At 34.1% G+C, this 26,865-nt stretch overlaps 1 protein-coding gene across 3 annotated transcripts in view; it reads left to right on the top strand.

Annotated features, from left to right (window-relative positions):
- LOC138709440 (carbohydrate sulfotransferase 5-like) overlaps positions 1 to 26,865 on the top strand; it is a 585,125-nt gene that overhangs the window by 545,387 nt on the left and 12,873 nt on the right. For all 3 annotated transcript variants that reach the window (XM_069840209.1, XM_069840207.1, XM_069840208.1), the window contains 5 exons: positions 3,581 to 3,716; positions 18,051 to 18,193; positions 20,106 to 20,341; positions 22,577 to 22,775; positions 25,815 to 25,994. In XM_069840209.1, the coding sequence (XP_069696310.1) occupies positions 3,581 to 3,716; positions 18,051 to 18,193; positions 20,106 to 20,341; positions 22,577 to 22,775; positions 25,815 to 25,994 (894 nt within the window). The remainder of the gene's footprint in view (positions 1 to 3,580; positions 3,717 to 18,050; positions 18,194 to 20,105; positions 20,342 to 22,576; positions 22,776 to 25,814; positions 25,995 to 26,865) is intronic.

Raw genomic sequence — 26,865 nt, 5'->3', positions numbered from 1 at the left:
ACAGCAGTGATGTCAAAGCAAGCGCATTTTTCTGACCTTGACGTCGTGTGCGGGCAGTAAGCGCTAAGTATGGAAAGAGGAAGGGTTATGTATATGAATAAGCAACCTGTGGTGCACAAACTTCAAACGGAACGTGAAATTTTATGTCGTTATTTTTATATACCTTCTTTCTGTTTAATATTATCTATATTGTCTGTAAAACAAAAGTACTAACACTGATTTCTTAATATTTCACTTGTGTTTTAAATCTTAATAACATAATAGAGAGTCAAGAAGGAATATTCACTTAAATTCCATTGTAGTATAATATTATACTGTATTAAGTGGATGAAACACATCATTCATAAAGAAAGTGATATTCCAAAGAAAGAGATTGAGTTTGACATGATAAGTTGGAATTTATATTGATGGTATATTTAGCCTTACAAAAGTAATCAATAAACTAATCAAAACAATATTACAGTAAAAGCAAAGTTACCTAGGTACTGTATCTGTTTTAAGTGTAACTAATATTACATAACAAAACTCTTATAGCATTATGCTTTTAAGGTGATATTTGTGAGCAACTTCCTATCATCAGAATATTAAATTATTTTCTCGAAATCTGCTCGACATTTTTACAACACATGGGCACGTATCTTTTGCTTATGATGTAACAGTAGTTGCTTTGTTAATTAATTTCCTTACAAACAGTTTCCATGCGAATATTTTCAAAATTTTCAATACACTATCTTCAGTAATATACGTATATACGGTATATTAGATTTACGAAAATATTCTGTAAGGCTACTAAATAAATAGGCCTATACCTGAAAATTTCACTTTTCTATACGAAAAGTTGGAGAAAATATTCATTTTGAATAAAAATGCAAACTTGTGAAAAATGAGCATTAAAGTAAAACTTACATTCTTATAGTACACTTATACTTCTCAGACAAATATAAAAATTAACATGGATCAGCTTTAATAAGTCCTCTTCCCTTAATCCATTGAATCAGTGCTGGCCATCCCTGTATATAGCTCGACCAAGCGGCATATACTATCTCTTTCGTCTGTCTCTTTTCTTTCCGCTGTAAAGCGCTCAGGCTCTTCTGAGCTCTAAAGCGCGCGCTTGCTCCTATGGGCATCAGTTGACATCACTGGTCTAGTGTATACAGTCACGAAGCTTGAGTTGTGAGGGTGCTAGGAACAGTAGACTGTGCCGGTACTATTTCGCATTATCTGTAACGAGGAGATAGTAGCGATTCTAGTGGTTAGCAACTATCTATGGATGCATATTTACTACGTATTGAGCTTCGTGACTGTATATACTGGACTTTGATAATAAGCCACATTATTTTACCAATGCCGTAAAATATTACCATGCCAACTAAAACGTGTCATAATGTTAACATTATGAAACGATTTGCAAACTATGGAATTTAATACATCACTGTTGTCATAGCAACCTCTTTCTTAATAGACCATGATATCAAACTACCCATTATTACAAATCTGATGTTATTTCTGTATTAATTGTTTTGTAATGCTGTCGTACAAAAAAAATAACGTATGAAACTTGTTTATAATGTTTTACAGTTATTGCATTCGTCAAAATTAGGAAACTCGCTTCGATCGTTCCCTAAAAATTGACTCATACCATAAAGTAAAACATTATAAACTTGTTTCATACTATAATGTTATTGATAACGATGTAAATAAATAGAAAATAAATACTATTTTATGAGAATTACAAAAGAAATCAAACAAATGAATATAACTAATAGCTGTTTTCTTATTAATTCATTATAAGTGGGGGTGAGTGAGTGAGTGAGTGAGTGAGTGACGTAAAACACTTTTTGTGTTTTATGTCAATATTTGAAAATATGTGTTTACATAAAAACATTCAGAATATGTATTTTGTGTGAAATAATATTTAAGATATATGTTCAAGTGACTTTGTCCGAAATTTAAAACACAATTATTACGAGTTTCTATTACAGTACAAATAAAATGTTTATTTACCTAAGAATCCTAGCTTTACTGATAATAATAGATGTACAGTATTGGCAAAAAAGAAACCGGACCGACCCTTGTAGCTGATTTCATAGCCTTGTTCACTCCAGAGCACGATTGACTGGTAACTAAGACTTTCGTGGTTCGAATCCTGCCTGGGAAGGAAACTTTTTTTTGTTCCATATTCAAATTTATTCCCAATACTTTTCGATTGCTGATAAAATTCATGTTCTGGGAATAATAAGTTAATTAAGTAGTAAAATATCGCTGCAATCGAAGAGTATTGGGAATAAATTTGAATAAGGAACAAAAAAAAGTTTCCTTCCCATGCAGAATTCGAACCACGAAAGTCTTAGTTACCAGTCTGTCGTGCTCTGAGTGAACAAGGCTCTGAAATCAGCTACAAGGGTCGGTCCGGTTTTTTTGCCACTACTGTACGTATAATCCAGAAACTCAATTATCAGTATACTTACTGGCTTTTAAGGAACCCGGGGGTTCATTGCCGCCCTCACATAAGCCCGCCATTGGTCTCTATCCTGAGCAAGATTAATCCATTCTCTATCATCATATCCCACCTCCTTCAAATCCATTTTAATATTATCTTCCCATCTACGTCTAGGCCTCCCTAAAGGTCTTTTTCCCTCCGGCCTCCCAACTAACACTCTATATGCATTTCTGGATTCTCCCATACGTGCTACATGCCCTGCCCATCTCAAACGTCTGAATTTAATGTTCCTAATTATGCCAAGTGAAGAATACAATGCGTGTAGTTCTGTGTTGTGTAACTTTCTCCATTCTCCTGTAACTTCATCCCTCTTAGCCCCAAATATTTTCCTAAACACCTTATTCTCAAACACCATAACCTATGTTCCTCTATCAAAGTGAGAGTCCAAGTTTCACAACCATACAGAACAACAGATAATATAACTGTTTTATAAATTCTAACTTTCAGATTTTTCGACAGCAGACTGGATGATAAAAGTTTCTCAACCGAATAATAACAGGCACTTCCCATATTTATTCTGTGTTTAATTTCCTCCCGAGTGGCATTTATATTTGTTACTGTTACTCCCAGATATTTGAACTTCTCCACCTCTTCAAAAGATAAATTTCCAATTTTTATATTTCCATTTCGTACAATATTCTCGTCACGAGACATAATCATATACTTTGTCTTTTCGCGATTTACTTTCAAACCTATCTCTTTACTTGCTTCAAGTAAAATTTCCGTGTTTTCCCTAATCGTTTGTGGATTTTCTCCTAACATATTCACGTCATCCGCATAGACAAGCAGCTGATGTAACTCGTTCAATTCCAAACCCTCTCTATTATCCTGGACTTTCCTAATGACATACTCTAGAGCAAAGTTAAAAAGTAATGGTGATAGTGCATCTCCTTGCTTTAGTCCACAGTGAACTGGAAACGTATCTGACAGAAACAATTACCGGTATATAATTTCTAAAAGAGTGTAGGCCTAATTTCCCATTTTCAAAAGTAGACTTACATAATTGTAGTTCTAATCTAGACATTTGTGACTATGGTACAATCAGAAAGGTAATGCAGTGTTGAATTGTGTGTGTTGCAGGCAGCGCCGTTTCAGTGCATACAGTGTAGCGCTGGTGTGCTCGGTGTGCCTGTTGATGCTGATAGTGAGCCACCGGTTAGTCAACTCTGCAGCCCTCGATCGGGCTCCTTTCCTTGACATCAGCAGGACTTTCCAAGTAAGTATTGGTCTGTGAGAAAGGATTGACAATTCATGAATTCTCATTTTGATTTTAAAGGTTCGGCATAGCAGAAACGGTCTCCAATCTTATGACTGTCGTTCTCTGCAGTCACTCTGAGACACTTACACAACTATCACAAAGAAATCGCCATCCTCAAACTTTGTTACGAATTAGCTTCCAATAAACAGGTGTTGAGCTGGTGGTGCCAGATCGCTGGTCGTAAAAGAAACCATCAGACTGCTGTGAACATGTCAATACTCAAAATTTAACATACAGCGTCTGCTGGTTGAGTTTTTTCCGGGGTTTTCCCTCAACACAATATGAGCAAATGCTGGGTAACTTTCGGTGTTGGACCCCGGATTCATTTCACCATCATTATCACCTTCATCTCATTCAGGCGCTAAATAACCTAAGCTGTTGATAATGCAACGAAAGATAACCTACAGCTTTTGTCTGTTGTCTTGGACTTCACCTCGTAAAAGTATTTTTAAAAAATCAAACTGTTTCCATTGTGCATTCTGTAGTGTGCAGTGGGAGTAACCTTTTTTTTTTCAGTGTTGTGCCCCTTTCTGCTAGGCAACATTTACATTGCTCTTAACTTCTGCAGCTATAAATCGTCCTATATCTTACATTGGATAGCTTATGCTCAGAGGTGTATGTAGTCGTAAATAAAATAGTGCCAGGGCAGTTGATCTAATAATATTATATGTAAGGCAAACTCGGCTAATTTCGCAGTATTAAGGTTTTGTGTCTATAGTTATACCCAACAATGCTTTAAAAAATTTCCTTCATGCGGCAGTTAATCATCTATACTAATAATAAATCTGTAGCCGAAATTTTTCTGGTAATTTTCGATTTTCCAAAAATAATTGGTCCTAACATATATAATTAACCACCCTGAAACCGAAAATCGCTTTTTTTTTTATTTTTGTTTGTATGTATGTATGTCTGTCTGTCTGTATGTTTGTTACCTTTTCACGCGATAATGGATGAACGGATTTCGATGAAAATTGGAATATAAATTATGTTCGTTGTAACTTAGATTTTAGGCTATATGGCATTCAAAATACATTATTTAAAAGGGGGTTTTTAAGGGGGCCTGAATTAAATAAATCGAAATATCTCGCTTATTAGTGATTTTTATGAAAAATGTTACATAACAAACGTTTCTTTAAAAATAATTTGCGATAAGTTTTATTCCTTGGAAAATTTTGATAGGACTGATATTTAATGAGATAAATTAGTTTTAAAATTAAAATAACTGCCATCTAAGGCCTTGTAATGAAATAAAAAACAAATGACTTCGTCTATAAGGGGCCTTGGACAGCAACAATCGAAAGCTATGAAAGATAGCCTACAGACAATGTTTCTGTGTTTGTATGAAGTAATATCGGAAGCTAAATTAACCGATTTGTATAATTAATTATTATTTCACCATTGGAAAATGTAGTTTCTCTAGATGGACATAATGCTATAATGTTATTACAGTAACTTCTGATATAATATAATATAATATAATATAATATAATATAATATAATATAATATAATATGTAATATTACATAATATAATTTAAGTTATTTGAAGGGTTCAGAACCATATTGGGCCAAGCGCCATTTACAGAATACGTAGAAAACAAGGGTTAAAATTAAGTTATTACCATAATTCAATGGAAACCTATAACAAGTAAAATAAAATATACACATTAAATCTAAATGATATCAATCTTCATTAAACTATGGTTGCATGTAATAACAATTAAGAAACAGGTTAAACGAATTGTCATTGCACCAAATGAGTGTCTCTGGACCAAAATGATCGCATTTTAATTATTTGGATGCAATTTAAATTAAGTAACATATTAAACGATTTATCCTTCTATCAAACACGAATATTCCCTGGATCAAATGTCCTGTTTTAATTATGTAATTACTTTATATTTATTTCTAACGGGTGCAGCGGAGCGCACGGGTACGGCTAGTTAGACATAATTTTATTGGTTGGTATAAAAATCTGATTTTTTAAGTGTATCCCAACAGGGAAATAGCTCCATCTAAAACATGAGATCATATGTGTATCTTTCAGAAACTCGTGTAACTTCGCAGTACTGCTCAGGCTATTTCGCAGTAACACATGCAATTTTCATGAATACTCTTTTTAGCTCAAAACATGTTTTAATGTAATCTAAACATCAGTATATGTTTACACACATGAACTGAACACACATTAACAAACTAGGCAATAAATATAGAAGAACTGGGCTTCAGTTATTAAGATTAATAACAGGAAAAGACTTGCATAATAATTATTGTAAATTAATAAATTTATCTAACACATATCTGCATTAAATATTACGAGAAAATACATTTTGAGAACTATTTAGGCCTAATCCGAATAAGCTTCCGCTAGCAAGACAATTGTTGATTCTCCTTTTTCTGCCGTTGTATGAAGGTGGACAGACTTTGCTCCTTTCTGGTACACTATTTTGTTAGGTTTGGTAACCAATGAAAACCCTGTTTCATCTAAATTTCAAATGAGATTAGGCTTGATATTCAGTTCTTGTTTCTCATACACACTTCCTAACACATCATAAAAATCGTTCAAATTCGAGCGAGTTGAGGCTGCTGCTCTATGGTAGGACAGATTTTCTGGCTGGCGCATACTTAGCCCATAGCGCTTCTTAAAGGAAGTTAGAACCTGCGTGCCACTCGAACTGCTCTGCCGGCAACTAGCGGAAACTAGTTAAGAAATTGAGTACCGGCAAAGCATATTACGAACAAACTATATTAGATAAAACAACAAGCAAGGGTTCAAATTAATCATAAGAATGTGGAGAACTCATTAATCACAGTGTGATAATTACAGTTCTGAACATCTCGACGATATAATGTCCAAAACAGAACACTGCAAATTCACTCACGATATCTGAGCAAACACACACTTGCTAAGGGGGAGAGTTGTATAACTTTAGCCAGAATGCGTTGCAATAGGATCTTCCTGCATGAAACATCCCCGACAGGTTCTGGCATTTATCCGTATTTTTTATAAGCTCAAACGAACACTGACAACTCCGCTATTAATTAATGTATGAGATACTGCGAAATTAGACGTACTGCGAAATTAGACGTACTGCGAAATTATCCGAGTTTACCCTATTTTATGCATTCAAGATAGCTTGACATAAAATATTGGCATGACTAGTTCTTTATTTTTGGTTGGGAGACCGGAGGGAAAACGACCTTTAGGGAGGCCGAGACGTAGATGGGAGTATGATATTAAAATGGATTTGAGGGAGGTGGGGTATGATGATAGAGACTGGAATAATCTTGCACAGGATAGGGACCGATGGCGGGCTTATGTGAGGGCGGCAATGAACCTTCGGGTTCCTTAAAAGCCATTTGTAAGTAAGTAAGTTCTTTATTTTCTTTATGTCAGCGCAGCGATCTGACACCTTCAGATTATCGCCTGTTTTGTAAAAATATTGCATACGCCAAACAAAGTTCGAGGATGATGAGTCCCTTGTTGAAACTGTGAAAAAGTGGATGAGAAGTACGTTTCAAGTTTTTCCATGCAGGCGTAGCGGTGCAGCAATGGCATGAAGCTGCTGAAACTGGAAGGGATTTTATAAACAAAACTTCGTTTTTAAAATATGCACGTATAGTACGTCTAATATTCTGCAAATTGCAAAGCTGTTGAATAAAAGTATGTTTCTCAATATGTTGTACTCACGTTTGAATTGATCGTCGTTCACATCGTTCCAATGTAACCTTCTGATGTAAAAGCACCTAACCTTTCATAATTCCTTATAACAGTTTTTTTTTCTTTTTATTATTGTATTTCATATTATGATATGACATTTGAAGTAAGTTAATTATGTGATTTATAATTGATGAAGTTAAATCTACTAAATTAACTTATTTTACTAAAATTCTTATTGTCCAGACTTCAACACACAGTTCCGTGCAAAATGTAAGTCACACAATCCCTCTGAGAGACGCACAAGAACAGACCAGTAGACAGGTAAGGAACTTGGCGTGTCTCGTTGTGTGGATTTGAACAATATGTTAACATACAGCTCTTTCTCTCTCTGTTAAAGTGATGTGCGTTTACACAGGCCTACACACCCTTTGGCTGAATTCACTTGTTTGTGTATGAGTGAAATTCACGTGTTTGTTAGAAACATCTGACGAACATTTGGCACCCTAACTTTATAAAAGCTTGTTTCTTGCACTCGTAACGTTTGGAAGAATATCATCGATCCAATGGTCAAGTTGTAAACCGGTTTTCATTTAGATAAGAGAAACGATACTTATTCACAGGTTACACTGGTCAACAATGACTTTGTTAAATGTACAATTTCTACTGTTTCTTATGTACCGTAAACTGGGGTTACTTTGAACACAGAGGAAACTTTGATCATTTTTTCAGAAAATCATATTTAGGTTTCTACATGCTGCATTTGTTATAGATGGAGGTAAATTATCATAAAATCATTCTCATACCAAATTTACCTCCATCTATAACAAGTGCAGCATGTAGAAACCTAAATATGATTTTCTGAAAACATGGTCAAAGTTTACTCTGTGTTCAAAGTAACCCCAGTTTACGATAATGTCATCTGCTGATTCCAAAACTGAAGTCAGAATTTTTCCACTACTCACCATTTTTTTGTAATTTTAGAAAGAAATGATTTATTTTTATTTCTGTATACAGTCCTTAACATGCTATTGGAAAGAAAATATTTCAAATATTTAATTAGCAATTTATCTATAACTTTATATCACTGTTGCCTGTGGAGTCAGAATTCATAAAAATGAATTTTATTTCTCGTAAGACTGTGAGAGTTAGTATTAATTCTCAGTCAAGTTGGAACTTAAATAATGAAACAAGTTTCATAATCCATGTTTTCTTTGTCCTAATTTTAAGTGTGGTAAAAGTATCTTATAAAGTGAAACATACCTCGAAATACTGTGTAAATCACAAACAATTTTTGTTACGTTTGTGGTTAATGAACTTTGAAAATACACAGGTGAATTTTACTACACTAGTTATTGTAAAAGAGCTTATGAGTGTTCTTTTGATTGCAAAATAAATCAGTACAGGAATTGGGCCCCTAAAATCTGTTGTGCTCCATGTAACTTTATTAGCCTAACTGGTTAGTTAAAAGGATCTCGTCATATGTCTTTTCCAGTTCCAATGATATGCCGGGAACCTAAGGATCCTTCAACAGACTGTTAATTTCTAGGAACCACAGATCAGAAGATTACAGAGAAATTGTCAGCGAGCTGATTCACAACTATAACGTGATGGGGTGTCATGTATCTCTCAAAATAACTTCTTAGGTTCTCATCTAATTTTTATCCTCAAACCCTTCGGGTAGTGAGTGACGAACATGGCAGGCGTTTTCATCAGGATTTTTCTGAAATGAAAAAGCGCTACCAGGAAAAATGGAGCTCAAATAATCTATCAGACTACTGCTGGACACTCAAAAGAGATGTTTCTCAAGTGTAGTATAGCCTAAAATCTACTTCACACATATTTTAGATAAATAAATATGATTTTAGGTAAAATATTACAAGGTATCAATGCTAGAAAAGTCTGAAGTACATTTCATATAATTACTCAAAAACCCTGGGTGATAGAAAAATTTTGAAAACAGATCTAAAATCAGCACGAAAAATTCTATAAGAATCACTCATTCTTTGTCTTTTAACAAAAAGTATTTTTAATTTTGTTGACCAGTGTTACTAAAACGTTTAAGCCAGGCAGTCTGCTACCCGGTGTAATAAATTATTCGTTGACAAATGAATAAAGTATTGAATATCAAGGTTTCGTATAAACATAGCACATTCACACTGTTTAATATTGAATTATGTTAACTGGGCATTATTTATAGTTGTGACAAATTACTTTTCAATTTGCTATATGCCTTCATTATAGCCATTATAACCTAAGGATTTTTATTACCCTTAAAAGTCCATTGGCTTCCTTCGAAGGAGAGGATTTCTTGTATTGTATTTATTAACATTCCATGGTATCCATACATTGCTTACAGCTAGAATATGGAACAAGTCAAAAAACTTAATACTATTATAAAGTCTTAATTTATAGTCACAGTCTAGATGAAATATATATACAGATGAGATTTACAATATAGTCTACTAGTACAACACATAGTTTTAGTATCAATTTCATGAAGTGTTATTGAATGTCATGAATTCACCTACAGAATAGAAGGCGTGAGAAATTAGGTACTTCTTTAATTTGGCCCTAAATAATTTTATGTTTTGAGTTTCATTTTTTATATCGATAGGGAGGCTATTAAAAATTTTTACTGCCATATAACGCACTCATTTTTGATAGCACGATAGACTTGCCGATGGAGTATTTCTTTTACGTGTATCTATGCTATGAACTGTTGAATTAGTTACAAAGTTTTCACGATTACATACGAGGAAAACTATTAATGAAAAGATATACTGACAACCATGGGCATTATTTGTAGTTTTTTTTTTAATAATCCTACACGATTCCCTAGATTTGGCACCTACTATTATTCTAATTACTCTTTTTTGTAATAGAAATATACTGTTACTATCTGTGGAATTTCCTCAGAATATTATACCAAAGCTCATTACCGAGTGGAAGTATGCAAAGTATATTGTTTTTAAGGTATTGATATTTACTATCTTTTGCATAGATCTAATAGCAAAACAAGCTGAATTTAGTTTGGGGATAATTTCTTTAATATGATTTTTCCAATTTAACACATTATCGATTTTTAAGCCAAGAAATTTGGTTGTCGTTGTTTCTAATAGGGATCTATTGTTAATTATTGCGCTAGAAATTTGCGACGTTGAATTTAGACAGGATTTAAATTGAATTATGTTAGTTTTGTTCCAATTTAATACCAATTTATTGACTGAGAACCAGTCACATATTTTGAGGAGAATTTCCTCTGTTGAAGATTGGAATTTGTTGGAGTTATTGGCTGTAATTACTATACTTGTGTCATCTGCAAATAATATGGGATGACCTACATCTTTTATTAGGGGGGCAAGATCATTTATAAACACTAGAAAAAGTAGGGGACCTAATATTGATCCTTGAGGAATTCCATTACTACTAGTTCCCCATGTCGATGCAGATTTCATAGTTGTATTGATTTCAACTTTCTGTTTCCTATCTATGAGATATGAGTGAAACCATTGGTGTGCAACACCTTTAATTCCATAATAATCTAATTTATCTAGCAGCATTTTATGATTTATACAGTCAAATGCTTTGGATAAATCACAGAAAATCCCTCCAACTTGTAATTTTTTATTAACTGCCTCCAGAATTTTGTCAGTTAAACTAAATGTTGCATTTTCTGAGTCTTTATTTTTCCTAAATCTAAATTGTTCTGGGACTAAATTGAGCAAAATTGTATTACACTTTTTTGTTTAAAATATCTCAAAGAATAACCTTCTGAAATTAATGACAATATTTACGGTTCGCTGTGTCTATTGCTGAAAGAATAGCGTAACAACTTGCATTGAGTCGATGATACAGCCTACTTGTGTGCATGATGGGTTTATTTGCATTTTATGTGTTGAAAGATACTTTCGTGACAAGTTATAAGTCTTTATGTATTTGAGATAATTGAAGATGTAAGCTAATGAATGTATTTTTTTAATATCCATGTTTATTGAACCCTATTTTACCATTAGGTATATTAGGGTTATAATTAAATACATTTCCGATACAAATACACAAAGGTTACTATGTTACTAACGAATATATATTACTTATAACAGACAGACAGTTATATTACATTCAAGTACATAAATGTAAGTATTATATTACACATAGAAACATGTATATGACATAAAAACCAGACGTATTATATAAAATTATATAGATATGACATGCAAAAAATAAAACCGACATTTTACATATACACCAATTTTACACAGAACCCTATTTTACCTGAGATAGGTATGTTAGGGTTATAAATACATCATTATAATATTTATATGATATTGATGAATTAAAACTCATACTGAATCTTTTTAAGTACAATCTGATATAATTTATATTACATGGATAAATGTAACACTGATGAAAGCACCAGTTGCATATTAGTGCGACAAACGGAAAATCTAATAATTATCGTCTAAACGTATACGTAATTTGTGTTTAATTCAAACACAAGATACGAAATGTATGAAGGTCTGTTAATGGGAGTGCTTTTAGACCAGGCCTGCACAAAGGCGCTCATCGAGAGCGTAAGAGCCGTCTAACAGCTCGCCGGAAAGGTACGTCGGAATGACGTACGCCTGCTATAGGTAGAGGATAGTCCACGCAGCTATCTGGTGCAGTGTGTATTATCAGTAGGTATTTCACTTTACCTATCTACGGCTACGTAATGGAGAAATCTAAAAGACAGAAAAGTGATCATCAGGCAAATTCTTTCAATATGGTATAGGAAAATGCTTATTTTTTCACAGCAGCTGGAGTCAATACTTAAGTTTGATAAAAGTTTGAAAGAAAGAGGAAAACATAATATAATGCGTCATTACTAGTCCACACATAGAAATACTATGGTTTTGTTGCTGAAGATCGCAATGAAAAGGTTCAGGAGTTGAAAGTTGCATTATTATATAAGGTAGGGTACTTTAAAATGTATTATTCTTCAACAATTTAAATATCTCTCTTCAAAGAAAAGGTCAGCTCATTGTTGATATGTTGAATAAATTACGGAATTTCAGTCGTAAACTTACACTTTTCGTAAGTCAGTTTCGGGAAGGTAATACGGCTCACTTTCCAACGATAGAAACTGCTCGTGATGAAGCTATGTTAAACGATTATAAAATGTATATTTGTGAGCAACTGTTTTCTATTATCAACTTTAATAAAGGCAGACATCGAACATCTGTAACTGATGTTTCATTACGATCAGTACTGTTTCTTTCAGCTGCATAAAACTCCGTATATTTAAGTAGCTATAGAGTTTCTATTATTTCTGTAAAATATATATTTATTTATTAATTAATAATAGTTCAAGATAATTTTGTAAACACTGAACGGGAATTCATTTCATGAACACTCGTACTAGTACTTTTGTATACATTTTGTACGAGATTACCCCTTCTTCCAGTCCACCCTTATACAGAGTTCAGCCGATATCTGCATTCCGTTTTCGAGCTGTGAGCCGACTCGGAGAGCGCAAACCTTGTGCAGGCCTGTTTTAGACTATAGTCTTCACTACGAACACGATTAATGTTGCTAGAGTTATTGAAATTTATAGATTGGTGACAATGTCTATTTAATAAAGTTTCAGTTGAAATCTCTTTGATATATGTACAACACGCTGGATCATAGCTGTCCAATTGTAACTCGTAAGGTACCTGAGCCAAATAACGCCATGTATTCCTTTAACGCCATCCTATTATATTTGTTAACGAGACAAGTTTTCGGTAGTGCACTACTGTAGCCTGCATTCGCTTGCAATCTAGTGATGAAATGAGTTACTAGCTGTCCGCTGACATTTACGAGTGACATTATAGTCCATCATTTTCCTGTTGTCTGTTGATAGTGAATGGCTGTTCTTATATCAAGCTATTCTATCAGTAGTCTCTAAACACACACCTTCATCTCAAACAGCAGAAATAACTAAAATGCTCTCTCAATTAATATCACTCAATAAAAGAATTGTATTCCAATGGATACCATCCCATTGTGGAATCCTGGGAAACGAGAATGCGGATGCTTTAGCAAAGAAGGGCAGCACTGCTACTTACAGACCTGTTACTAAATCTATGTATTACTCTGTGAAAAGATTTATTAAATCTACATACTTAGACTTCAACAAACAAAATTTGATAACACAATCCCATGGGAAAAAATGGAACTCTCTGCATCAAAATCCACAGTTAATTCCCGATTTACCACGAAAATCGTCTGTAGCTGCATTTAAATTAGCAACAGGCCATGATTGTTTGGCCAAACACCTGCATAGAATTGGAATATATCAGTCCCCTAACTGTCCATTGTGCAACTCAAACCAAGAAATGGATTCGGAACACCTCAAAATCTGTGCTTCAGTGGCTGGTCATGATAATATCTTTGAAAAATATTTGAGTGCAAGAGGTCAAATGACTTTATTGTCAAACGCCTGGCATTAGAAAATAACAACAATATATCAAGGTAAGAGGCAATATTTTATTTCGTGTGTTGAGCAAATAATAACTATATTAAACATATATTTGCGTGGTCATTAAACATGTGGCGTTAAAGGTCTACAGACAAAATTTTAGGTTATGTTAGTACTAAGGCTGACAGTACAGCATCAGTGTGAAAACATCAGGAAAATCACTAAGGTTTCAACTTACAAATGTTCAGAATGTGCAGTGATGATATTGGTCAATTGCTTATCGAACTCTTAATTTTTTTTTTATTTTACATAACTTAATTTTTTTGTTTTACTTATTGGAAAACATTCATATTAAACTAAGGTAAATGCTTTTGTGTTTAATAATTTTCTACTGTGTCACATTGTCTCTTTTTTTAAAGTAAGGAGTCACTGGAAAACATATTTTCCTAATCCATCTGGTGTTTTAGAATCTTTCATTAGTATTGAGTGATTTTGTATCTTTTATTAACAGAAACTCAAATTTAGTCGCTTAGTTCAGTTTGTGTTGCTTAGGAAAAATAATTCATTAACAATTATAAGTGTATAGGTTACTAGAAAATAGGTGGCGTTAATTGGACAACCAGTTCCTAATAACGCCAGATTACAAAGTTTTCCTATTTGAGTTCTAATTCTTGTTCAGTATATAATAAATCCAATAAATCCATTTTCATTGTGCTATTTTGTAAAGATAAGATTACAGTTTCTATTTCATAATTTTCGTGTTTGTACATAACTTATTTCCAGAAGTGTTAGGTGGCGTTATTTGGTACGTGTACCTTACGAGGTAACCCCTGGCGTAAGCAACCCGCAGCGCATATTCTTTAAGGTCGTTTTTCCTATTTTATATGGAAAGTTATTGACCTTAGCAGAGCATGCTTGACGCGCAATATCTCCTGGTTCTATAGGCGTTTGAAGGTGTGTGTTTTGGTTCTATAGGCGTTTGCGCTGGAGGAATAAGTAAGGTGCAGAATCTAATTCGTCTATTAGTTCAATCATTGAGTCAATCATTCAGTCGCTACTTTAATTCATAAAAATGACCAAGTGGCCATTATATTGTGAAATTTTCAAGGTGTTCAGCGTGATTGGCGTGTAGCTCGGATTGTAGACAGTTGTACAAGCTTTCCGGCATTGCGCTCGGGCGAGAGTTCGAATCTCACTTGTGTCAATTATCTGATTAGACTTTTCCGAGGTTTTTCCAACTGTAAGAGTAACGTCAGATAATTTCATGGCGAATCATTTCGCTGTCACCAATTCCACCGACGACGCTAGACAACCTCACAATTAATACAGAGCGTCGTTTACATAATGCTGGTCGACCGAGCGGCGCGCAACGGTCACAAAGACCATGCAACACGCGGCAAACCATCTCGTGCACGCTCGGCAGTCCAGTTCAATGTCTCTGTAGGAGTGCTTGTGTTGACGTTAGTTTTCGTGTTATTCTTTTGATCGTGTTTGTGAAATGTTTAGATTTTGAAGTGGTTATGTTGATGTTAGTTTGCGTGTTATTCTTCTGATTGTGTTTGTGAAATATTTAAATTTTGGAGTGGTTATGTTGACGTTAGTTTGTGTGTTATTCTTCTGATTGTGTTTGTGAAGTGTTTAGATTTTGGAATGGTTATGTTGACATTAATTTGCGTGTTATTCTTCTGATTGTGTTTGTGAAATTTTAGATTAGCTTGCTCACATGCCGTCACAGAAATTTAAATTAGAGCAAAGGACTTTCATAGTAGAAACGTATCTAAAAAAGAGTAAAACGACTATTATCAAGAAAATTACATACTGTTACCGTTCCACATAGCAACAGCAGCAAAAGAACTACTCCTAAATCTAAATCTAAACACTTCACTAACAGAATCAGAAGAATAACACGTAATCTAATGTCAACACAACCACTCCTACAGAGAGACTGGACTGGACTACAGAGCGTGCCAGAGACGGTTTGCTGTTGTTGCATAGCCTTCGTGGCGGTTGCGCGCCGCCTGGTCGATCTACATTACTTAAGCCAACGCTCTGTAGAACATGGTTAAATAATCGATTTAAAACAGCAATACTGATTTGTGTGATAATGTAAATACAGGCTTCCATGAGTAACTCTCCCAATAGCTTTGTCCTTTTCTCCCCAAACATCAGATTCTGACGGACCTTCTGAATTCGAATCTGGAAATCACAGGCGTTAAGATACTTAATTTTCAAATAACAGAAGTTCAGTTATTGTAATAAATACCTACAATAATTAAAAATCTGTTCATTTGTTAAGCTTCAATACTGTGAAATGCATTGTGGCTCTCGGAAAATTACTGTTTCACATTTTTGGCTCTCCTCTAATTTCTAGTGAGTAGCACTGATTAAAAAGAAGAAGTGTTGGAAGATCACAGAAATAATGGACTGATGAAGTTGCAACAGGTTGCGAGCCAAACACAATGGGAGATGATGATCTTCATATTGAATATGATGGCTGTTAAAGCGAAGTCTTGTCTAATCTTTCTCTTTGAGTTTATCTTAATTATTATTTTGTTTTATATGTAATTATTTTAACGATGTATTTTTTACATGTTTCTCATTACAGAATACACATAAAAATACAGGGTAATTCAACAAAACTGTTGTATTCTTTATCTTCAAAGCATGTAGAATTAAACAACATTTTTACACTTGATACAACTTTATAAAGTCTAAGTGCTGAATAGAGTAGGTAATGTTGATTAATTACAGAAAACAAAAACTTCAGCCTTTATACTTTTTAAATGAAAACAAGGCAGTGTTTTTTTTCTTAGGTACCTTTAATAAACTAAAAGATACTTTAGATTCTATGAAAAATGTAAAAATATGACAAGTTTTTTTACAGTCAAATTCTTTATCGAACGAATTTTTGTAATGTGGTTGTAACATTGAAAATTTTATTTCACTGCAAAGAACTGCTCTTTATATTTTAGTATGTATTATTCGCTTCATCCGTGACTTGAATTATTTTATGCTCGACCATGCCGAAATGTAGTAATTATACAACTGGTAGCAGTCCTTTAATGCATGTCATTAAAATACACCTACTCATTAAAGTACAGGTGTTCAGCCAATGACAACTCCGCTTACAGGTGTTCAGCCAATGACAAGTCAGCTTTGTACCGTTATAAAACCGCAAGTATCGATTATTCTCGTATATGCAATCGAAAGAGAATTAGCGAAAAGTCACGGAGGCTGGAAATCCAATACTGTCGCAGAAGGTTATGTTCTGTTACTATAATAATTAGCGTTAAATGTAAATAATATTCAACTAAATTAAATTTGTCATCCCGTTTTTCAATGTCGAATTCAATAATCAACGTTATATCAAATTTAACGGGATTACATCAAGGTAAATGACATTATTGTTCCTCGAAAAAATCAATACTTTCGCGTGTGCGCACATCTCACAATTCACGACCTAGAACAAGGTCACTTCCGATCTTGTCAGATACAAATAGAATGTATACATCTGAATAATTTCAAGTTAGAAATATGGTCGAGCATAAAAAGTCGTATGAAACTTGCCTATAATGGTAATTAAGACGCTCGTATGAATATTATGAAACTCGCTTGCGCTCGTTTCATAAATATCCATACTTGCGTCTTAATTACTATCATTATAGGCCCGTTGCATAATGTAGGCCTACTATTATTTACAGTAGTTTTAAATGAAAATACAACTATTAAAGAATACACAAATCTATGGTACAATTTTCCTGGAAAGAAAAGAAAAAATATAATACTCGTATATATCCTATATAAAGCGGCTATCCTACTAATTTCTGTATAGTTTATATCAGTGGTCGTCAGCACTCGCTGAATTGTGCAAAGGGTAAGCGGAGCCGTCCCGTGTGCCCCGTCGTGCAGCAGAAAGAGGTAGAGAGCATACCTGCTAGCAGCTACGAGTGCACCATGGTGCACTGTGTTCTCCGCGGGTTAAAGACGCTAGCCCCAGGGTGCTCTGTGCTGACGACCGCTGGTCTATATGATCAGTATTTATTATATTGTGAATATTTTCCAGTAGTGAATCAAGAAGTAAATTACCTAATGTTTTTGTTCCTGTATAGGTCTATGTGTATAACATACTCAAATGAACATGTGCGCAAAATAGGAAAAATAAAATTCTGAACAAAATGTCTATTGATTTTGTAGCAGAGTTGGTCGAACAATGAGGTGGAGCCAGACAGCAATATCACAACTGATATCGAGGAAATTGTTGGTGACCAGCGGCGTCTCATTGCAGAAGAGATGATGGGTTACCCATACCCTGCTGGTCGCTACAATGTATCTGCAAGGTTTGTACATGTACCGTATTTACGCGCGTAATAGACGCACTTTTTTCGATTAACAAAAAAGTAGGGTGCGTCCTTTATGCGAGGAAAAAATTGTAGTGAAAAAAAGACGCGTATTAAAGGTGCACCAGCTCGAATGCTGAAATAATCGATAGAATACGTAACGATTATGGGCCGCGACTAATTTATATATTGATTGCATCGCACTTACGACGATCGATAGTTAGCAGCAGTTGTATAAACAGATGTCCTAAGAATACTGCGTTATTGATTGGAGAGTACCTATATTTTGCGCGCGTAAAAAGAACCAATCACAATTACAGTGGTACCATGCATTGTTGTTTAAAAATCTGAATTTAAGCATAAGCAGTGCATCCAATCTTACGACTTTCGATATTATTAAAACGATCTTTGTTTAAAATGAGATGCGTCTATTACGCGGGGAACTTTTTTTTTTTTATTTTAACGCGAAAAATTGCGGGAGCTTCCATTACGCGGGTAAATACGGTAATTTCATAGTTTTATATTTCATCATGTTTTTAATTTAAACATAATAAAATTGTATGTTACTTTCAATTATATTAATAGATAATATAACTTCCTTAAACTTTGAAATAAAAATGTTGTGATGGATCAGAATTATTACATAAGAGCTGCGATGGTCAGCAGCAATTCACATTATCGGTATTTAAATGTTGTGCATTATTATTATTATTATTATCATTATTATTATTATTATTATTATTATTATTATTAACTTACGGTATATTTATTAATAAATTATACTATGTTCTAATAGAATATCTATATAAAATCTTTGAAACGTAAATTTTTCACAACCATCCAATTTTTAATAAATTTTAACTTCTGTATATATATAGTTCAACAGTTATTTGTATATGAAGAATTCGCGGGAAAAACGATGAATGTCACATTTCTGTTAAGGATTAGATAATGATCTAATTGAGTCTATAACTGCAAGATGTAGTGCTGTTTCTATAGAAAATAAAGGAAAGGATTGCTGTATTCGTGGTGATAATTCTCCTTTTTACCATTTTTCATAAGAACAACATTAAATTTCGTAGTGATCCATTGAATTAGATAATGACATCAACCTTAACAAAACTGTGACGTTCATCGTTTTTCCCGCGAACTCTTCATATGATAGGTACCGTAAGACACTTTACTTTATATAACAAGAAAATCCATGGAGACAATCAAATACAGTGAAATAAATTTAATTAAAAACGATAACGGAACATGGAACTCACCAAGGATGAAGAATGAAACTGTGTAAATGGCAAAATGCAAGCAATATAACTAATAAATAATTAGAATGTTTTCTGTAAAGTATAGTAAAATCATTAATACTATAGTCGCGACGCTGTTATTTCCGGCGTGACTCCTCCTCTTCGCTCACGTCTTAGGAAGTGAAGGCTCTATAAAGTCTAGGTAGGTAGTATCGTTCGTCATTTTTGTTCTTTCGTTTCCGAGCTACGGGACGAGGAATCTATTTTCCGCACTGTTAAAACATTATCATGTCGTAGCTCCTATGATAATAAATCAAACGCACTGTAATTCAGCAAATAATTGAGCGGCAAATAACGTCCTTGTGTGCTTTCTGCGAACGCCAACGAAAGAGCCAAAATGGCGGGCGATTATATTAAATATTTATCAAGCCTTAGGAAATGCATAACGTCATCATCAGCGAATCACAAGACGCACACGTTTGAATGTAGCCGACCTGCAACGTGATTGGTTGCCGGAAATAAGAGCAACGGGACTATAGCTATATGCTAAGGAAGGTTAATTTCTGGGTATTTTTGGTACTGTAAAGTGACATTTTTTTTAATTATAAATGTATACATTCCAATTTATTTTCCAGAATAATATTGAGTTCTCGTTGATGTTGCAGATCTCTTGAAGATCTTGTGCCAGATATGGGTGGAACACCAGTAAGAAGCTTGATCATCACCACTTGGCGGTCTGGCTCAACATTTCTTGGTGATGTGCTCAACAGTCACCCTGGCAATTATTATCACTACGAACCGTTGCTCGACTATGAAATTGTGCAAATTCGTGGTGAACCTCTTGCGTCTGGTGCGATCAGCAAACTTAGAAATCTCTTAAACTGTAACTACACAGACATGGGTAAGTTGCAACGTCTGCAAATAATGTGTGCACAATATTAATTAGCAGGCTTAATTAAATAACGGTCTAACAAACATATTCTATTCCTTTCACTGAGATTACTTGGAACTCCACGTAAATTGGCGCAATTTATATTTAGTTATTTTTGTGTAAGTTGTACCTTTAACTATAAAAGATAAAAAAAAAATATATTGTACTGGTATATTACAGTGAAACCCCGATAATACACGCTCATTTGTTATGCTATCCCACATCATACTGTTTTTTCGTCCGGTCCCTTGACATCCCTATATAAATGAAAATAAAATGAAATGAAATGAAATGAAATGATTAGCCTAAAAAGTCCCGTTAAGGGCAAAGGCCTCCTCCTATAGAGGGAGAGCTCTATTTGTCTCACACGGTGAGCTACTCCGCGTAAGAGTGGAATTGATCACTTGGTTCACATTCTGCACAGTTTGGTATTGTTCGCTTGTTTCTGTCGCACTGGTTTTAGTCGCTGTTCACTTGTCTTCTTATGTTTTTCCAGTCTTCCCTATGTCTTGCTCTGCTTGACCAATGGCTTCCTACTCGTTCACTGAAGAGGTCGGCCCATCTTCATCTTGGTCTTCCGGGACCCTATATAAAACCATGTAAAATCCACCACTTAATACACTCATCATCCCATTTAATGCACTCTTTTATCTGCTGAAAATTCTAAAATATCATACTTTAAAGAATACTAAGAAAATTTTCCTGGACTTCTACATTTACAGTTAGCGTCCCCCTTTGGTCTCATTGAATGGTTTCTTCCGAGGTTTTCCTCAGCCGTGGGACTGAAGCCGGATGGTCTGTGGCGAGTCCTCGGCATCACTTCATTTCACCCCTTTGATTTGATTACCTGGTTGGGTTTTTCCGAGATTTTCCCCAACCAAAAGGCAAATGCCGGGTAATCGTTTGGCGAATCCTCGGACCTCACCTCATCTCACTACATCTCGCCAAACTATTGTAAAAAAATTGCACAAAATTGTAAAAATTGTAGAAAATTACTAAATTGTAAAACTGGAAAAATTTGTAAAAATTGTAATTGTAACATGGCGAGTCCTCGGCATCACTTCATTTCATCCCTTTGATTTGATTACCTGGATGGGTTTTTCCGAGGTTTTTCCCAACCAAAAGGCAAATGCCGGGTAATCTTTTGGCGAATCCTCGAACCTCACCTCATGTCACTACATCTTGCCAAAATATTGTAAAAAATTGCACAAAATTGTAAAAATTGTAGAAAATTACTAAATTGTAAAACAGTAAAAATTGTAATTGTAATATTGTAAAATTTTGACTTGTTCCACATCTTAAAGCTTCATTGCTCATGTAATCTATGGAATAAAATGAATGAATGAATGAATGAATGAATGAATGAATGAATGAATGAATGAATGAATGAATGAGGATTTGTAAGAGTCTTTGTTTGGTGAATGCAATAGAATGGAATGCAGATTGAGTACTGCAAGACTACTGTATTCAGAGCCTGTCTTTCTTGCTGGCAGTTGTAAATCGCATTGTCAGTGAAGACTTGACAAAGAGGAAGTGGAAGCAGTAGATATTCCAAATCTCGCAATGAAGCCTTGCCGTGGTATCTGTGATTCGTAGATTCATTAATGTTTCTAGTAGTCAAATTACTGATGTCACTTCCGATTTAAATCGCGTGGAAAATGCAATTTATTCATAGTACTGGATCAAGTGCAAGATAGTAAACAGTTTTTTACTTTTTTTAATGAAGGGATATTTTAATTGATAAGACAGTGTATTTGTTCTGACATTTTCTGAAAGGAAAGAAAATATAATAACTTTTATCCTGTATAATTACAGTATTTAATCCTTAAATTTCTTCAACAAACGTTTATGCTGAGTCTTATCTTTGTGTTAAAATTTAAAAAAATACAAAAATGTCCCACTCTCGCTAATACGTGGTCCCGTTAATACACTATTTTTGTATGATCCCTTGAAGAGCATCTTACCGAGGTTTCACTGTATATTTTATTTAGTAACTATCTTCTTCCCTTACAGGAAATAAACATTTTATGTTAACTTAACACTGAAGCAGGAACTGATGAATGTTATGTTTATTTGTTGATTTTTGTTGCTATTCCTTAATAACAGTAGTTGCATTCCACCTGTAAAATTAAGAAATGAACCAAAATGTTCAGTGTAATGTATATAGTGCTGAAATTAAAATCTGTGTGGAATTGTAATTTGCAGAACACTACCTGAACTACGGTAAAGGTCATGTGTGGCTATTCAACCACAACACAAGGCTGTGGGATCAGTGCCTGCAACATCCCAATTTCTGCTGGTTGCCCGAGTTCCTCAACCCCTTCTGCCGCCTATTCCCCTTCCAGAGCATGAAGGTTGTGAGGCTACGACTTAGTCTAGTAGAGGAACTGTTGGAAGACCCCAGGTAGCTATTAACGGTTTTATTTCAATGTTCTATTAACTTGGATTTGCCTAACTATTTTTCATAATATTGTACTTTATTTTTAAACTGATTAATGTAACTTTTAGTAGTAACAGAGATGTAATTGAAGTAGACTAACTACTAAAAATAATTTCACGCCAACTTATTTATTTGTCACTTAATTAACTCATTCAATCTTCTTAAATCTGGCTTTGTCTACTTAATAGGAACCCATTTTCAGTTTGTGCACTTCATATAGGTTTTTTTTGACGGGTATTATGATGTTTTGAGTATTTTGGACCAGTTACATTTTAATTGAGTGACAATAATTCTGCAGTGCTCGTGAAAAGTGACATAAGTCAATTTCCACAAACCTTTTTTTGATAATTTATTGACAACTTACGGAACATCTGCTCGCTTGGAAAAAAGTACTTATAAGTATTTCTCCCATTACAATAATTCATACAGAAAAAAATCAAATCGACATAAACCAGTGTAAGTTGTCAATAAATTACAGTGAAACCTGATCAAGACGGAAGTGACATGGTCCTAATTTTTTTTCCGTTGTGGACAGGTTTCCGTATTATTCAGCTGTGACATTAAAATGGAATATTTTGTCATTCATATACATGAAAAACAAAATGGCATACCGCAAACTGCAAGAAGTACAAAATATTCCATTTAACACTCATCACATTAAATCAGCTTTGTGTCGCTTATTATGTTGGTGAATCTTCTTGATTAAAATCTCATTTTCTGTATAAATATTATCGTAACTCACTCATTAGTCATTAAACATTACTAAAGTTCACTAATCTCATTCTATTTAATATCTAACACTATACTCTAATACTGTACTGCATATCACTACACATTATTAATTAATTGGACTAGGAGCCATCTATTAGAAGCCTTGAATTCTGGTTTATTTAATTTCTTTCCCAGTTCAATAGCTTGCTTTGCAGAACAGATCCAGAAATTGGCTTGTTCTTTGAAAGGTCTTGAAGAACTCACTCTCACAATAGTTCATTTATTTTCATATAAACAGTTGCTTTCTGGTTCCTTTTGTGTCACCAATATTGGCCGCACACCACTCACTCATTATGATCTTTATTTTTTTTAAGTGTCACACCTGAGTTTTCCACAACTCTACCTCAATATTATTTCACATAGACTTTGTTTCTAATTTTCCTTTATCTCGATAACTTTTACTTCATCACTTAATGGTTAATGCCACATTTTATGCAACTTTTTTTTTAACCTGGAAATCACTACACTTGCGCTCTGTTTAGCTACGACAGTATACGGGTATGAAGCATTGAAAATCTTTGAAGGGACTCGTCTGCCTAGTCAACAGGGTAATAAAATGTATGACCGACAGGCCAACACACCCTCGTACCCTCTAGAATTTTGCAAAGAAAACTTGTTTTTATCTTAGTGACCTACATATTTCGTATATTCCTTGAAATTACACGCTGTTTCAAAATATAGTGTGTCCAAAATATTGTTTCCGTTTTGAACAGTAGCAGACAGTTTCCGTTTCCGTTTTATTCAGGAAAAATTACACATAATACATACAAATTTCGCCGGGACCAATAGATTGTTCCGAAATAGATAGGATTCCGGATTATTCAGGTTCCAATTTGAACAGGTTTCACTGTATCAAAAAAGGTTTGTGGAAACTGACTTTTGTCACTTTTCCCAAGCACTGCAGAATTAGCCTATAATAAATTATGTTTTATTTAACAATTTCCGAGGTTGTATCAGCATTGTCGGTGTGCCAGATAGTTGAGTGATATTCTCGCTCTTTCCTATCAAATAATTCCACAGTCTCATCATAATTCGTTACCGTATCAAGAGTTGAGAACAGAGTAATGATAGATTTGGCCATAGAATGTATTATACTGTACATTCAACTTTATTCATGAACAAAGCAATCTTTAACCTGCAGAAGACCACCAAATACTAAAAAACACTCTACCAAAATTATTATTATATTGCAATTTTATGGACATTGGGTTTATACTAATCTTCACTGTCAAAAAAAAAATATATATATATATATATATATATATATATATATATATGTAATTTTTTTTTAATGATGATGATTGGTATAAGCCCTATGCGCATAATTCAGATATATTAATACTTTTGGTAGGGGAGTTTTAGTATTTATTAGCAGCAAGTGGCTAAAATTTTAATTCAGTGTGCGCTATATGAGCCATTCAGAGCAGAAGTGGTGTAAGTCAGAAATGGGTAATGAGGATTAAAGTAAACATTCTGTAAAATACAGCGGGAAGTAGCAATTAATATTCAATTTATTTACACTATTAGTAGTCAGTGGATAGCACGAAGGACATATTAATTCCTACTTTGCGCTGTATTTTACAGAATTTTTAATTTAAACCTCATTACCCAATTTTGACTTAGACCACTTCTGCTCTGAATGGCTCATATAAGTGAATAGAGTGCGCCTAATCTCAGATACGTAGTGAATTTATAAAAAAATTATGTTTAAATTCAAAAATTATTTTAAGGGGAAAGATTACTCTAGACTAGAGCATAGATGTCCAATTGTAACTCGTATGAGATAACTGCTGGCATAATCAAGCTGCAGCGCATATTCTTTAAGGTCGTTTTTCCTATTTTATATGCAAAGTTCTTGACCTTAGCAGAGCATGCCTGACATGCAATATCTCCTGGTTCTATGGGTGTTTGGACACCTATGCTCTAGAGTAACAATAACTTTTTATATTTTAAAGCTTAATGTATCACTAAAAAAAATGAAAGAGCTCTGATAAATAGTGTTATATTTATGACTACTTGAAGATAGGTTATTTTTACCATTATTTTGCATGCGATAAGAAGGAACTTCCCTTAAAAGTACTTTATGCACACTACCGTATAAATAGTCTACTTGTAACATGCTTGTGTAACATTAAAAGAGGTACTTTTAGGAATAGCTGTCTAAAAATATGTTGTTTATTTATAAGCAGTTCATGATTAGGAAACTAATGCTATAAATTTTATTTTTGTAAGTCTGGGAGTTCGCGTCGTACTATTAGTTCGAGACCCAAGAGGAACATTGCAGTCTCGGAAGCACAGAGACTGGTGTCCTGGAAATCCAGACTGCTCCGAGGCTATACGACTATGTACAGATCTCGTAGCAGATTACAGTGCTGCTGTACGCTTCATGGTGAAATATCCTCATAGGTTCCGGTATGTACTACCAATAAACGAATAAGCACTTGTAATAAACGTAGTATGGTAACTACATATTGACTGATCCTACAATTAAGCTATCCACTCATCTAACTGATTAACAAGACTAGACTACTCAGAAGGAGATGGCTCTCTTATCAGTTAAGAGATTACTTTCTGTCATATTGGTACTCTATGTCTGGTCTAGAGGTATCAAGAAATAATTGTTCATCATTTATTAACAGAAGGATATTTTATTATTATAATATATTTGGCATAGGATGCAGAAACTCTCAAAGATTTTATTTCTGTAACAAAAATGCTATAAATCTATACAACAAAGCAAGAAAATTGAAGAAAACAAAAAAGATATGATTTATCATTGCGGTTTATGTCACCAATTTCTAACAGTTAACATTAATCATTCTAATTGAACGTAAAATGTGGACACCACATCAAAAAGTGAAGTGCGTGCTTTGACTTGCTGAATTTAAATCTATTACCAGAGTTCGACACAGATTTCGTCTAGAATTCAGTGTGGATCCACCTATGTCGAAATCAGTTTTGCAGTTAAAGAGACAGAATCCTTGATTCCACAAACAGGCAAACATTCTTGTGCTTCAGTTGAATGCATTTCGTATAGGCCTACAATCAACCGTTTTTTCAGTTCATTTTTCTTGGGATATTTGCCTGTTACTCTGGTAATAGATTTAAATTCAGCAAGCCAAAGCGTGTGTCGGACACATTTTATGTTCAGTTAGAATGATTAATATTGACTATCAGCAATTCGTGACATAAATTGCAATGATAAATCGTATCTTTTTTGTTTTATTCAAATTTCTTGCTTTGTTGTGCTGACGGTTCAACTCGAAGAGCAGATATCACTATT

Source organism: Periplaneta americana, chromosome 11 (genome assembly GCF_040183065.1).
Source record: "Periplaneta americana isolate PAMFEO1 chromosome 11, P.americana_PAMFEO1_priV1, whole genome shotgun sequence".
Lineage (NCBI taxonomy): Eukaryota > Metazoa > Arthropoda > Insecta > Blattodea > Blattidae > Periplaneta > Periplaneta americana.
Note: the sequence above shows the minus strand (reverse complement) of the source record. Positions and strands in the feature narration are given on the sequence as shown.